Source organism: Montipora capricornis, chromosome 4 (assembly GCF_036669925.1).
Source record: "Montipora capricornis isolate CH-2021 chromosome 4, ASM3666992v2, whole genome shotgun sequence".
NCBI lineage: Eukaryota > Metazoa > Cnidaria > Anthozoa > Scleractinia > Acroporidae > Montipora > Montipora capricornis.
The window spans coordinates 21,567,433-21,582,432 of record NC_090886.1 but is presented as its reverse complement, the minus strand read 5'-3'; the positions used below and the strand labels follow the sequence as shown (position 1 = coordinate 21,582,432).

Here is a 15,000-nt window from a genome sequence, read left to right as displayed (position 1 = left end):
GAAAGATCAGATACGCTTCAGGTGTAGGAGACGTACTAGACCGGGATTAAAAGATACATCTTAGTGAAACCGAAGCTTACCATTTAGCGATGCAATGACTCTCGTCGATAAATACACATGCATTTTAAAATTTTTTGTTCTATTCGACGAAAAATGTGTTGATAGTCGTTGAGAATCGCCTCGGGACTTCCAGACACCCGTTTATACTTAAGATTTTAAATGTGTTGTCTCCTAAATAGCGACCGGCTAGAGACCAAATCTTTCGTGAGTGAAATCAGTGGAAGAATTACGAAGATCAGTGGAAGAATTACCGCGCACCGGTGGCTCAGTTGGTTGAGCACCGGGCTGTCAAGCGGGAGATCGTGAGTTCAACTCCGGCCGGACCAACACTCAGGGTCTTTAAAAAACTGAGGAGAAAGTGCTGCCTTTGTAATTATATCTGCAAATGGTTAGACTCTCTAGTCTTCTCGGATAAGGACGATAAGCCGGAGGTCCCGTCTCACAACCCTTCAATGTTCATAATCCTGTGGGACGTAAAAGAACCCGCACACTTGTCGTAAAGAGTAGGGCATGTAGTTCCCGGTGTTGTGGTCTGTCTTCTGTTGTGTATCATGGTTGGGAGGGTAAATGCTCGGAGATATTAGCTACACCAAGCTACTCTAAAAATCCGAGGGTAAATAAAGATATATGATATGATATGATATATGACGATAGCATTGCCACCCGCTCCAAGTAAACGACCGGCAAAAGCGTACGGGACTAGTTCAAAGGTCAGACTTTTCCCAGCTCCGGTTTGAGAAGACACAAACAGATCTATGCAAGACAGATATTCTTCAATTATTTTCCTCTGATGGTCGCGTAATTTGGAACATCCGGTGGCCTTAGTAGCATGTTTGAAAATCACGCTTCACTGCGTGTGGCAAATTTTGATTGACAACTCTATCCCCTGGGGTCCACGAGGACTACTCTGATTGGCCTAGCTCAGCGATCCGTTTTTGGGTCGCTAAATTGGCGCCAATCAAGTATGAAAAGTCCTTCGTTCCGCGGGTATCTAGACGAAGGACTTTTCGAAAGTCTACTTAATAGCGTTCATAACTACGAAGGAAGAAGGAAGACTAAAAGAGGATGGTCTTGCAAGTGCAGGTAACTTAATGATATGGATGCAAATAAAATATCATACTTTATGACAATGTGTATCTGTCATGCACGGTACAATCCAAACCACAATGTAACATACCAAACTTGAGATCATAGAAGAACTTGAGAGCAGTTAAACTCCGTGACACAGTAACATTGCTCCATGGTTTACCAACTGCCACCACTGCTTCTCGCTTCGCTGTTTAGCAAGTAAAAAAGGCAAATGATACAGGATACAGAGCAGGATAAAACCAGGGAAATAACCTCATGAAGAAGATTGATAGTACGCAATGATAGAACTAGACATTTCCCCAAAAGACATTAAAGTATACCCTTCTGAGCAACTCTGCAAGAAGCACCGTTTCAGAAAACTTACCAGGTAGTTGAACCCTCGGGGTAATTTCAATACTGACCCAGAAACAACTTCTGCTCTTGATTAGAGCAGGATCAGAATACGAGACCACAGATGCTTACACTTTAAATAAGTTAATCGCTCAGATAAACAATTATCCACTTTTTTGAAAATGCCCTCGAAATAAATCACTCCTCCACTTAGCTAAGCAGACTAAGCAGACTGTTCGAGGAGAAAGCATTCTAATCGTGTCTGTCTCTCGGATTTCCCTCGGGTATCGATAATGCATGTTGCTATACGATGTCAGTGTTTGGACGCCATCGTGTTCTGGCACAAATTACCTCGATCTCATGGGATAGTGTTACGGCTAGCCCAAGGGAAGTCAAGACCTGTTGGACTGGGTTGATAACTGCATGGCTGGGGAGTCACGTTGTTATAACACAAATATTCCATAACTATTTTCAACAAAATTATTAGCAACAAGTCAAAATACTTCTAGTACGATACCTCCATTACTGAGGGTAGAAAACGATTTTTCCTACAATATACAACTATTTTCAAATGCCTTGTCGATGCCAAAACAGGAATCGAACGCAACTCACTAATCATTGATTACTTCTAGTATTAATTTTGTGCTGGTCATATTGCAAACCTGGTGCCCTTAATACAAGACGTCACTGACTCTACGAAAAAGCTGTGAGAACAAAACAAATTATATGCCTCCCTAAGCACCCATGTTACACACCTCTATTAGCAGGATGTTGCTCTGCACCTAGAAGAGTCCCTTTCACCTCAACACACTTTGATGTAAATATTGCTTGTGGAAAATCTCTGAGACGACACTAAAGAACATGTAATACACTTGCTACAGTTAGAATTATTAACGCACTATTGAAATGTACAGAGCGATTCGTGGAGGGTTCTAGAGTCTCCCTATACACACTAATAGATCTTTATTAACATATACTCAACGGCACAAGTTTCAATGTTATAAAATCAGCGTGGTAAAAAATACGTATAGATTCTTAATATCATTTACAAAACTTGTCTTCAACAACAAAATGAAAGGGGTGATAGCCTTATTTTGGATAAGCCTCTGCTTCTGTCATGAAAAGGATAACATAAATACAGTTGCAGGATCTTAATATCAATTAAGGAAGAAAATAATAAGTTCTGAAATCAGAGGTAGGGATGAAGAGGCCAAGATTGCTGTTCATCAAAAAATTAATCGGTCTTAGCACGAACTTCGCCAAACAATACTATAAAAATCTAAAAGAACTCATTTATCCATTTCCGGTAAAACCAGTACAATCCGAGCAAACCTCGTGTGACTGAAGTTTGCCATGAATGGTGCGGCACCAGAGTGTTGTGAATTTGAGTCCTGAGGTTGGATATGGGCTGAATGAAAAAACAAATAAAAAAGAAAAACAAGCAAATGAGCATTTGACTTTTAAAGACGGTTTTGGCTTTGATTTTCTATGTCCTGGATTGAAGTATAGCGGTAAAGAAAAGGATTCAATTCACAGGAATTATTTTTACTTTGCCCCCAACTGGCAACCTACTTGACTAAAATGATGGTATACAATGTAGGTCTGACTCCAGTTCTTTAACAGATGGAATGTGCTATGTGCTAAATACGACTCCGTAAATAGACACCTGAATTGTTTTGGTTTTGATAGCGCCAATGTGTTGGATATTGAATTGTCTGATAAATAACAATGTATGCTCCTTGGACAACAGAAGCCCGTTGTTTTAAAAAAAACCAAGCCACACAATTTATCACGCTCTTGAATAAATTACTTGGATTCTGCTAGCTATACATAAAGGACTAAGATCAATTTCTTGGGGAGGGAAATATATCTTTTTTATGTCGTCTCCACCACTTTTGTCAAATTGTCCTGCACATGAGGGGGAAGGGGTTAAAAGACCAAAGACCGACAGGATATGGTGTGTTGCCCCTACTATGTGCAGAATGGCATCGGTCTAGGAAGGGAGCATCCATGACTAGCCTTGGTTCATTTACAAACCGTTAGACAAGAAGTCTCCAACGGAGAGTTGTGCATTGGGCAAGGTCCATGAAACCAGTATGTGAATAATAAGAGTTTGAAATGCACCTGTCACTGTCCAGCTCCTTCATAACATCAATTGCCCTCTTTCCATGGTGAGACTTGTCAGACAAAACAATCAGATCAAGGCGATGAAACTCCCATGTCAGCAAAGTCGTCCTTTTGGGGGTCTGTTCATACAGTGTCTGCAATTGTGAGTTTGATCAAGCGGGAAGTGACATAAACAAACTTTGGAAAGTAGAACAATGGTTGCATTGGCTAATGTAAATGTTTAAAAAAACTAAGGGTGCGTTCGATTGACCGTATTCCGGAATAGGAATACACGGAATACAAGGGTGCGTTCGATTTACCCTATTCCGGAATAAGAATACATGGAGTGATGACTAAAACGGTATGTTTGGCAGGTTTCGAAGCAGCAAGGATAACAAAAATATGTTTACAATAGCATTTTAGCAAGTGTTTGGCAATTTTAATGCAAATCTCCGTAAAAGCGAAGGATATCTAACTTATATTCCATGTATTCCTATTCCGGAATACGGTCAATCGAACGCACCCTAAGTTAGAAATATTTCGTTTTTACGGAGATTCACATTAAAATTGTCAAATATCTGCTAAAATGCTATTTTAAACATATTTTTGTTATCCGTGCTGCTTCGAAACGCGCCAAACATACCGTTTTAATCATCAATCCACATATTCTTATTCCGGAATAGGGTCAATCGAACGCGCCCTAAATTAATATCAAAACTAATACCACCCACGCAAACCCAAATTATGATTTCAACAAAGTTCACCGAAAAGTTTCCCACAACAACATGCACCTAAAGACGAACAGTTAAATGCCACACCACAGAGATATCGATTCATTTTACTGGCATTAGACTCCATAAAGGAGATTTGGACTGCTTCAATCAATACAAGTAGTCTTCATAGCCAAAACAAAATCGTGCTTTAGGTATAGGATCCTTCACGTCACATCTATGTTTACTCGACAGGTCAATAAATGTGAGAGTTGCCTGTGTTGCAGTTAATTTTTTCGTTTCAGTTACTTTTTTTTAACTAGGTAAAAATTTTTTTAACTACCGACCGTAGGTTTTTTATCAAATGTCTAAAAAAGGGATTTTCCTTTTTTGGGGTGTAGTTAAAAAGCAGGGGCTTGCTTTTTTAGGGGGTCTAAAAAAGTGCGAGACATTCTTCTCCATTCTACTTCTCCTACCCCTCCCTCATCTTCCCCATTGCCCCTATCCTACCCCACCCTTCCTTCACAGATCTATCTTTGATAACTCAAAAGAAATGGGCTTACAGCAACGGCAAACTCTTCACAGGAAACATCAAGAAAGTGGTTCCAAAACGGGACCTGTATCAAATCTTGTCCCAAGTACACAGTCGAATTTCTCGCACAGGACACAAGTATGAAAAAGTGGCTTCAAGAAATTATGCAGAAATCAGCCAGCAATTTGTTAACACATCCGTTAAAATGTGCTTATTCTATGCTTAGAAAGTGCCCACCAACCAATAGCAGCTCAAACATAATGGTAATGGTAGTGAATTTATATAGCGCATTTTCTATTAATATATTCAAATGCGCTTTACAAGCAAGGGATCTATGGGTGAGATCGGACATCAGCATATATGCCTATCTTTGATAGCGATCGACTGAATGGTAAAAGGTCACTAATGTACCCCAATAATACTTGCTTTTAGGAAACGCACCTAATATCGAAAAATCATTCTGCTCGAGTAGTGACCAAGTTTGGAAAAATTCAGTCACTTATTTCTCCCACAAGATTTGATCTATGCAGCTTGTAAACAGGCCATTTTGCAAAACGAGTAATTTCCTTTCAAGATAAATTTAAGTTCATTAATATTGTAACAGTACAAAAAAATAATAATGCCATTGTAACGTTATTGAAATGTAGTTACTTTCCGGCAGTATACTGCTCTTGTTAATTGAAAATCTGTTAATTGAAAATCTGTGAGAGAGATATTTATGAATGTTGTATTAAACAAGATATATTGCCAAAGGAATCATTACAGAATATCACTGTTTTTTCATTACTATGAGTAGTCCTACTATGTGAAAATGGCTTTAGCTCTGGGGAGGGGCTAACAATCAAAATGCCAGCTTTCAAATTTCTTTACAGTGGTCAATTTACCATATCAACTCACTTGATAAACCCTTTTCTTTATTTCACTTTCCCATCGACACAGCACCAGAGCTTCTTTACAACCTAACCCCTTTATCCTACAAGTGAAAGAATGCTTTACTTCCAATAACCATGGACCCATATTCTTAACCCAATGAACAAGACAACGGTTGTTTTAGACTAAACACTTCAAATAAGTGATTACTCCATTCAGTACAATACATACCTGGCATGGAATGCAGTGTCTGACACTTGCAGACTGACTGCAGACTAATCCTACCTCAGTCACTGAAAGCTAACCATTTTAAAATGGTTGCTGAGACTTACATACTGCTTATCACCGCTAATCAAATGGGTGATTAGGCTTAAATACTGTTTATCAGCATTATCATTCGCGATGTATTTTGTCCTCCTTTGATTCGCTGAGAGACCACCACGTGACCTGCCAATAACTGCCTACCAATAAGTGTTTACTGCAAATAATATTCTTCTCATCCGCAACTGAAATTATGAATACACTGTCCCTTTTTTACTCGTGGATATATCCACGAGTTTTGGTGAGGTTTTTTGTGCAAATGTGTCACTCCTGCGTAACCGGAAGATCGATCTAATAAGCCAATCAGGATGGAAAATCACAACACAGCTAAGAAATCTTTGACTTCCGTTCGCGGGGTTGTGTGCCGCCATTGCTGTATGTCGCTTTTATACTTAAGTGTTTGAGCACCTTCCGCTGTATTTAGAAGCAAGAAACGGAAGAATTAAAGAAATAGCTTCCTTCGAAGGTGAAGCAAAATATTCTGAACAAGTACAGATTGGTGCAATTAATTGTGCACCGCCTTTCACTGACCAACGCGAAGACTTTAATACATGTAGAAATAGAATCAACAGAGACATTGTGAGAAGACAGTGCCTGTTCATCCTCTAAGCTCACGGAGGATAAATAAATTCCATTTGGAAGAGGACTGCCATTTGGAGAGTAACATCGAATCAAAGTATACCAATGTTTATCAAAGCTATCACGAAGTTTTGCAAGCTATGAGTCATCAAAGCCACATGAATACAACTTGAACAACATCCGTGACATGAAAAACATTGAGGCAACCAAGCAATCCATGCTTCCAGGTACTAGTACTTGTGTGGTGGACCATAATGAAGAACTGTCGAAAGATCCGGTCACTGATTATGTAACGAAAACTGATGACAAAACCGTACCAATCTCCTACGATAGAGCAAGGGCTGAGGCAGTACATGCTCTCCGGGACAGCGAACCTTCCAGGATTAATTCCTTACAAGAAAACGTCGAGCTTGTTTCAGAAAGACAAGGTAATTGAAAGTGTATGCTGCACTATTGAAATAAGGACGTACCGAGCTCGTCTGAGTTGAGAAAGTGTTTACCTCTTGCTTTTGGAAAATATTATACCTAGACCGCAACTCAGACGTAACAATCAATCTTCGAGAGTAGGAGACTCTAATCGTCATTTTTATCTTATTATTATAGTTCTATTGTGTATTCAAGATAAATCTGCTCCTACGCATTCGACAACATTGAACCAACAAAATGAAAATTCTTGTCTATCAAGAGAAAAGCTACTGATATCAGGAGACATTGACTCGAACCCAGGCGCTGCTGCTCATGGAACAACTAACAAGTACACATACAGCACATACAATACTGAGAAATCCTTCTATAGCACAGTTGCAGGCTCGATTAGCTCAAAAAGGATTGAAGGCAGTAGAATGTACGTCAGATGGTTCATGCTTTTTTACTTCTGTTGCCCACCAGTTAAACAATGATCCTTCCTATCACATGAATGTAAATGCTGCTGGAGTTGAGTCCATCAGAAACAACCGTCAAAAATTTATTGGACCCATTACAGAGCAATTGTGCGTTTGTTGTCACGGCAACATACATGGTGTGATGCACTTATTGTGCAACCAGTTTGCAATGTATTAAATGTTACTATACGTATAAATGAATCCATTGAGGGGTGGGCACCAGTAACTGTTATCAGTCCTATAAGCGGACAACAGGGAACTACTGTGAACATTGGACATCTAGATGGAAGACACTATGTTTCAGCACTTCAGTTAGATTATTATAATGACAGTATTTCAGGTTATGAAATCAGCAGTGTTAACAATGTCAACAATTATTCAGAGCCTGGTAAAAATCGATTAATTAACGATGGCCAAAAATGATGTGAGTGTCAGTAATAATTTCTACAGAGCAGTGACAAAAAAGAGCTTTAATGAGAGAATATATCAAGCGGAAGAGACAAAATCACTTGAAGAGTTCAGGAAAAAGAAAAACAATGCAAAACGCCAAAAAAGATCTGAAAATATTGAAGCAGCAAGGGAATACGAAAAGAAAAGCAATCCAGAACATATCAGAAACCTAAACAGAAAAGCATAAAACCATTTAAGGAAAGCTATGCAGAGCTCAAGGCTAAACCAAACTGAAATTTGTCAAGGTCAAGACTCTATTAGACATTCCATGTCTAAAGTGATTCAGTCTTTTTCGTGGTGAGATAACACATGGCCCTGAATATGTATGCACTTGCTGTGATCAGTTATGGTTCAGATCATCTGTTTCTAAGTGTAACAGTATCAAATATAGTGATAAATATTTGCAAGGTTTGTTGGAGGAATGTATAACTGGCACAAAAAGTGTTAATATTACTGAATGGATCTGCTCTACTTGCTAAACTTGATGACATTAACAATATGACCTGGCAACAAAAATGAAACCTTATTCAAAATTACCCTGTCATCTGTGCAACGATCGAACTTTGAACACATGGTACAGCTCTTTATAGAGGATGTGTTAAAGAGTAATCTTATGCCTATTGGAGAAATGGTCTACTTATTTCACAGGGTTGAATTCCAGCAAAGGGGATAGACCTAATCGGCTAACTCAATGTTGTACCCAATTCAAATCTCCCGGGATTAAGATTCTTTGTGTATTGTATTAACATGATAATGTAGCATTCATATTTAAATGATATGGAAATACCTGGAACAAAACGATTTATTCCCAAAGGGTTTGAATTGGGTACAACATTGAGTTAGCCGATTAGGTCTATTACCTCACATACATGCATTATTTTGAGTATCTAGTTGCATATGAGAGCCCACCGTGCTGTTACACAATTATCCAACTATCAATGCTAATGCATAAAGAAAACTTCAGCCTGTCAATTAAAATCATGGTAACTTTCATATCCACGAGTAACGACAGTGGCACTTTGATTTTTTTTCGGATTTCAAATCCTTGAAGACTGTGAACTTGTTTCTGGAAGTCTTCAGCCATTTGAAGGCATACATTTTGCTAATTAACAGTTGAATGTACGTACAATTTAAAGTCGACAAAATAAATTATTTAACTGAGAAGGAAACCAATTGATTTTTGCTAGCAGCGCACGCTTACTGCTTCCACAAAAAAATTGAAAACAAACTCGGTGATTGAATGATAAAACAATTATTATTGAACTCGGTTATCGCAAAATATCGTGATTTGTCAGTGTCTTGCTTGATTTGCTTGCCACTGACAAATCACGATATTTTGCTCAACCTCGTCCAATAATTGTTAAATATTTGTAGACAGTCTGCAGTTGTCATACACCTCCCGGAATTCTAACTGTCTCAAATAAGACAGTGCATAACCCTAATCACTAAATTGAAAACTTAACCATAATTCCTAAAAAGCGGGTAGTGTCGCTAACCTTACATGAAAGCTGAGCATTTGCCCAAATATCTGTTGGCCTTTGATAGCACCAGACAGAAGAATTTTACCCAGTTTTTGAGAAATTTCCCTAGTTAAAAAGATATTACCTAATTAAAAATAAAATCACCAAGTTAGACTCTACGTTGAAAATAAAAATTAACTGAAAAGAAAAATTAACTGCAACACATACTACATACTTAGCTACACATCACTTAATTCTGGTTCTTTATTTTTACAGTTCCCACCAGTAAAAGTCCGTTCCACACTGTATAACATTTAACATTTCCCACTAGCAAAAGCAACTCACCTGGGAACGCTGAATATATATTTGCGAATTTTTTTCTTCCAATGAACGTTTGAGTGCTTCCTCCTTTTTTACTGAAATAACCAAATGTAGGAGGACACCATTAATGTTGTCAAAAAACTGAAAAACTATCAATGCCGAAGTCTATGACAAGCTTGTAATCTGTCTGCAATTCAAGTCCTTACAGCCCTGTAAATTTTACCTACACTTAGTGTTAACAACTTTAAATAATTATAGCTCATTGTCATTAATACTACAGGGTGTTTAACCCTTTCACTCTCAAGAGTGACACTTAAAGATTTTACCCTAACGCCAGACGATTTTACTCGTCAATGGGGAACCCCACCCCACAGGAGTGAAAGGGTTAATAACAGCTAGATTCACTCAAAAAGTATGTCCCCATTAACCCTTTCACTCCCAAGAGCGACACTTATAGATTTTACTGTCTAACGCCAGACGATTTTACTCGTCAATGGGGAACCCCACGGGAGTGAAAGGGTTAAACAAACACAAAATTAAGGCCATTTTGAGCAAATCGTGTGGCTACATGGTAATAGACCAATTTCGATATATTAAAATTCAGTCCAAAACAAAAGGCACTATCCCGAGGCTCTGGGGAATAAACTCACACAAATCCTTATATTTATTCCCCGGAGCCTCGAGATGATGCCTTTTGTTTCGGACTGAATTTTAATATATCGAAATTGGTCTATTTTATCCTTCCGTATATTGAACACAATAATGCAAGGTACTAATATTTTTAACAATTATTCCATTCGCGCGTGTTGGATATGAGACTGGTTATAGCCAACTCGGCGCATACCGGTATTAAATTCTGAATGCTTCCAAACTTGGAAATTAAAGCCAATCAGTTTCCAGCTTGACACTTGACACAATCAGTTTCCATATCAGGTCATACTATATATGAGCTGATAACCGAGATTGAGTGAACCCATCAGAAAGTTAGGAACGCAATATCCGAGGTCAAAAATGTAATAAACAAAAGTTAACAGAATGTCTCTTTTTACAAACGTTCATACATTAACATTGACATTATATGCGCGCCACATTTTGATCATGTGGTCAAACTGTTTTTACTTGTTACAGAAACTAAAATGGTTTAAACCCAGGAATGACATACCTTGAGGGAGTTTGATCCTCTCGGTGAGCATGGTCATCAAAAGCAAAGTTGGCTCGAGAAGATGACTTCTGCTCAGGTTGTTAAAATGTCTTTTCAGGACTTATTTCACCAAGATGCTCAGACTACTTCAATATTGCATTTACATTCCAATTTGCGGCCAACTCTGTCTTACCTGTAAGCGAGTTTCCAGGCTTTTTTCTGATTTCATCCAGTTTGGCTTCCAGCAACTGTTTTCTTTCATTCCACTGCTCCATCTCATCCAACAAAAGCTAGGAAACAGTTAAAATTAGTCATGTTATGTGTAACACTCACCAACAATCCAGCATTGAAGGCTAATTTATTCAACTTCAAGCAAATTTAAGTACAGGTACATGTCCAAAAAAATTCAACTTGCATAAAATGCTGAAGCAAACTTCTTGATCTTTTTCTCTTTTCGTCCGAACATCCAAGATCTGCTTCTTGCTGGTGTCATATTTAATCGATAATTCTACTCCTTTTTCTTCCTTGCCTTATCTTTGACTAATTGCCTGTTTATCTCGTCGAAAGAACGGATTGCTTACGCTTTGTGAACATGATGTTGAAACGGTTTCTAACTCGGTATATTTGCATAGCACCCTGAACGAGTTAATCAAGTGTAAAATTTGAGCCAATCAGGATTGCGTGCAATGCAATGGTGCTGGAAGGAAAGCAAATCTGTTTTAGTTGGTACACTGACTCACATATCATCACAGATACTTATAAAGGAAAGGAAAGGAACTTTAAGTGTCTCGTCGTTCTAGCGCTGGAGCACTAATTGGGGACATTGTAAACTGAAATTAACAATTAACGCAAATCAAGTGAAATGTTGGTTATTTAAAAGTACCCGGAGAAAACGTCTCAGTGCAGAGTAGAGAGGCAATAAAATAATTGGGACCAGAGAACAAGGTCCAGATAATTGAGGCGTGACTGTACTACCAATACCAACATACAGCATAATTGTCTCTGAGCTTGACTTCAAATGGGTCATCTTCCAAGACAAATGAGATATCCTGATGGATGGGAAATTAAAAAAACTGACAGTTGGAAATTGACAATGCCACCTGTAAAATCACTGAACACCAGATAATAGAAATGGGAATGGTTTTTTACTTTTACTTTTTAACTAAGAAAGGTTTGAACTCACCTCAAACAAGAGCCACAAGTCTGGGGGCAAGGGTTCCTGATAAGAATCATCTTTGGGATTCTTGTGAAGTTGCTTTAGCATTCTCGTAACATTGGCAAGCTATGGTCAAAAATGCACACCTCAAATCTTACTACTTCTTTTCTAATTATTTTTTCTCACTGTAGCTCAACATGTGTCTACTAAGTAGTTGTTAGTTTCCATCTTAATGGGTCACGTCATGAGTCTTGAACTTAAAAATAGTACCGTGCGGTAATGGGAAAGTGATGTTACACCACATACAAGATAGTTCTGAACAACAAAGACCTTTTCCCAGGCAGGTTGTCCTAAATTTGAAAAAATGTATGGCCAAGTTTTTCCATCATTTGGGTCAATCCACACGACACTTTGGCTTTGCCAAATAGCACTTACAGAATGTGACAACCCTTCAACATTCATGTACACTGCCGCTTTTAGCAGTTGTTCTATTTTGCCTTTCCTGTTTTGGCTGAGAGAGATGTTTTTACTTTTCTCTGTTCACCTTTAACACTGGCAGTATGTCTCGCATAACTATATTTATTAGTGGTTTCCTTGACCTGTTACCTCGAAGCTGATAGAAAAAAAATACAAGTAAACCTTGCTTTGCTGCTGGTTTTATACAAACCTCATCTCTTGAGGCGGCATAGTTAAACATGAATGGAAATAATATTTCAGTTTTCTCCACCTTTACAATCCTGTCAAAAAAAGTTATATGTTAAAAGGACAACCAAGACGGGTGTACATAGTTTTCTGTACTTAAGAAAGTATCAAAGCTGAATTCAAGTATAAGTTGATGACATGTTACTGCAAAGACACCTCATCCAAAAATATATCAATAAAATCTCTCCACCTGTCACTAAGTAAACACATACCAAGTTGTGTTGCGTTTTGTTTCAAGTTGCTTGAATTTTGACCTCACTTTCTGGATTTCATCAACATGTGGAAGCCTCTTCACCAAACCTTCCTTAAAACAAAAAAAAAAAGAACGAATATCCCAAATAAGTGAGAGTTCGAGATCATCATAGTAAATCAGAAACTTAAGCAGTTGGGACAAAAGCCTGGAAAAAGGTCTCGGCTAAGTTCTCTCCACCACTGTTTAAGTTGCTGATCACTTCCAAGGTTTGTGTACTTCAATTTCTGCAGTTCAAATATTTGAACAATTCGTCCATAGAATGCTAGTCTAAGAATTATTGTCAGTGACCAAAAGCAGTTTTTCAATTCTTCCATTAATTTAACCCACTGACACCTGTACCGACCCATTGACAAGTAATAACGTTTGGCGTTAGACAGAGTAAATTCTATCAAGTCTCACTCCTCGGAGTATATGGGTTAAATGAGGACATTAAGATATCCTAGAATACGTAAAAAAAAAAAAATGCATACCATTTTTGGTTTATACACGTAACTGAAAAATTAAAGGCATCTCTTGAACTAGTGTAACTAACTTAATTTAATTATAGGCAATTCACATATACGTAGGTTAGAGATTGGCATTCTTCTTACCTGAAATTTAACAACTGAAACCTCATCAAAAAGTAGAGCAGTGTATTCTGCATCCACTTCAAAACAACTGCCTTGCAATGAGACAGAAAGACGTCTTGATTCCACACCAAAGCTAAACAGTCAATTAATAATTGGAATTAATCATGCCAAACATAAACAAACAATATTGTGGTTGTTCACTCACTCTACAATGAAACATTAACGACATAGTTAAGTAGCAGTGAAAGAGCAATGCAAAGATAAGCGAGGGGTATCTAATTTTTTGATCTGAAAATGTTCAGCATGGAAGAACAAAAGTACAGATAGTGAGAAGCGATTGAGAGACAATGTCCTCCAATGACAACACCTTGCAGCAAGCACTCTCACAAACTCAATCTGCAAAAGCAAGTTCCCATGCAAATACACATAGAAAACCTGCATACCAAGCACAAAATCTTGACAATAACAAAGCATGATGTATTTTAAGTTACAAATAATATTCATTCAAAATATCAGTGTTTGATTGTACTTATGTCCAGAAATGCACATAATTAGATTTACACCAAATTTTGATATCCAACACGAAGTGTCCCTTTTAGTGTAATTATTTGCTACCCATTTCCAGCAGTGACATAAGTGTAAGGTTTAGCACTATTGTTTGATAAGGGTAAATGCAGATGTTTATCTTCACTTGAGGACCAGGGGACACATTGTGATGATAACTGTCTGAATTCCCAGAAGCAAAGTGATGTTGAAGTTGGGCAGAAGAGCAAGGGGACACTTCATGGCACTTACACATAATAAAATTATATCAAAATCACCATGCTTCTAATTGTGTACATTTCTGGATGTGATCTGTCTGATTAACAAAGACACACCGCACAATTCTAGCCAGCCCTCTAAAGATTGACTCAAATGTCCTCCAATTTTGCAGCATTGGGGAAAGGCTTCAATCCCTCGTGGAGCATAGAAATCTGCTCCATGATTAACATCAGACCAAGGCACCTAAGGCCCTAGAAATAGGCTTTAGCGGGTGCCAAAATGGCTGACAAGCCAAATAAAGGCTTACAAGCGTAAATGGTGATAATTTATTTGCCAGTGAAGATAAGTTATTTTTTTAAAGCATCCCTCCTGGAGAAAATTATCACACAAAAAAACAAACAAACAAACTGAGGAATTGCTCACAAATTATTAAAGTGCAAGAAAGAAACACAATGACAAACTCAGTTTGCGTTGTTACCGGTAGATGTACTTAAAAAATCTCTTAGTACCAATATGACTGCTAAAGTCAAGGAAATGTGAGGACATTAAATTAACAGTCTTCTTTTATAGCTGTTGGCAGAAAATTTCTTGAATGAAAAAAATTAAACATACAGCAAATCTTACTTTCATATCTTTTGAAAACTTACTTCCCTTGCTCCCACAATGGTGCAGTGGCTCAGTGGTGGAGCACTGCCCAATATTAACTGC

The 15,000-nt window shown here is 38.0% G+C and overlaps 1 protein-coding gene across 1 annotated transcript in view; it reads right to left on the bottom strand.

Annotated features, from left to right (window-relative positions):
• Positions 1–15,000, bottom strand: part of LOC138044789 (bridge-like lipid transfer protein family member 2) — a 101,308-nt gene that overhangs the window by 48,887 nt on the left and 37,421 nt on the right. The window contains exons 26-36 of the mRNA XM_068891208.1: positions 13,552–13,663; positions 12,921–13,012; positions 12,674–12,743; positions 12,034–12,132; positions 11,840–11,899; positions 11,044–11,140; positions 9,734–9,804; positions 3,604–3,740; positions 2,812–2,887; positions 2,235–2,331; positions 1,238–1,336 (exon numbers count right to left, since the gene is read on the bottom strand). Of these exons, the coding sequence (XP_068747309.1) occupies positions 1,238–1,336; positions 2,235–2,331; positions 2,812–2,887; positions 3,604–3,740; positions 9,734–9,804; positions 11,044–11,140; positions 11,840–11,899; positions 12,034–12,132; positions 12,674–12,743; positions 12,921–13,012; positions 13,552–13,663 (1,010 nt within the window). The remainder of the gene's footprint in view (positions 1–1,237; positions 1,337–2,234; positions 2,332–2,811; positions 2,888–3,603; positions 3,741–9,733; positions 9,805–11,043; positions 11,141–11,839; positions 11,900–12,033; positions 12,133–12,673; positions 12,744–12,920; positions 13,013–13,551; positions 13,664–15,000) is intronic.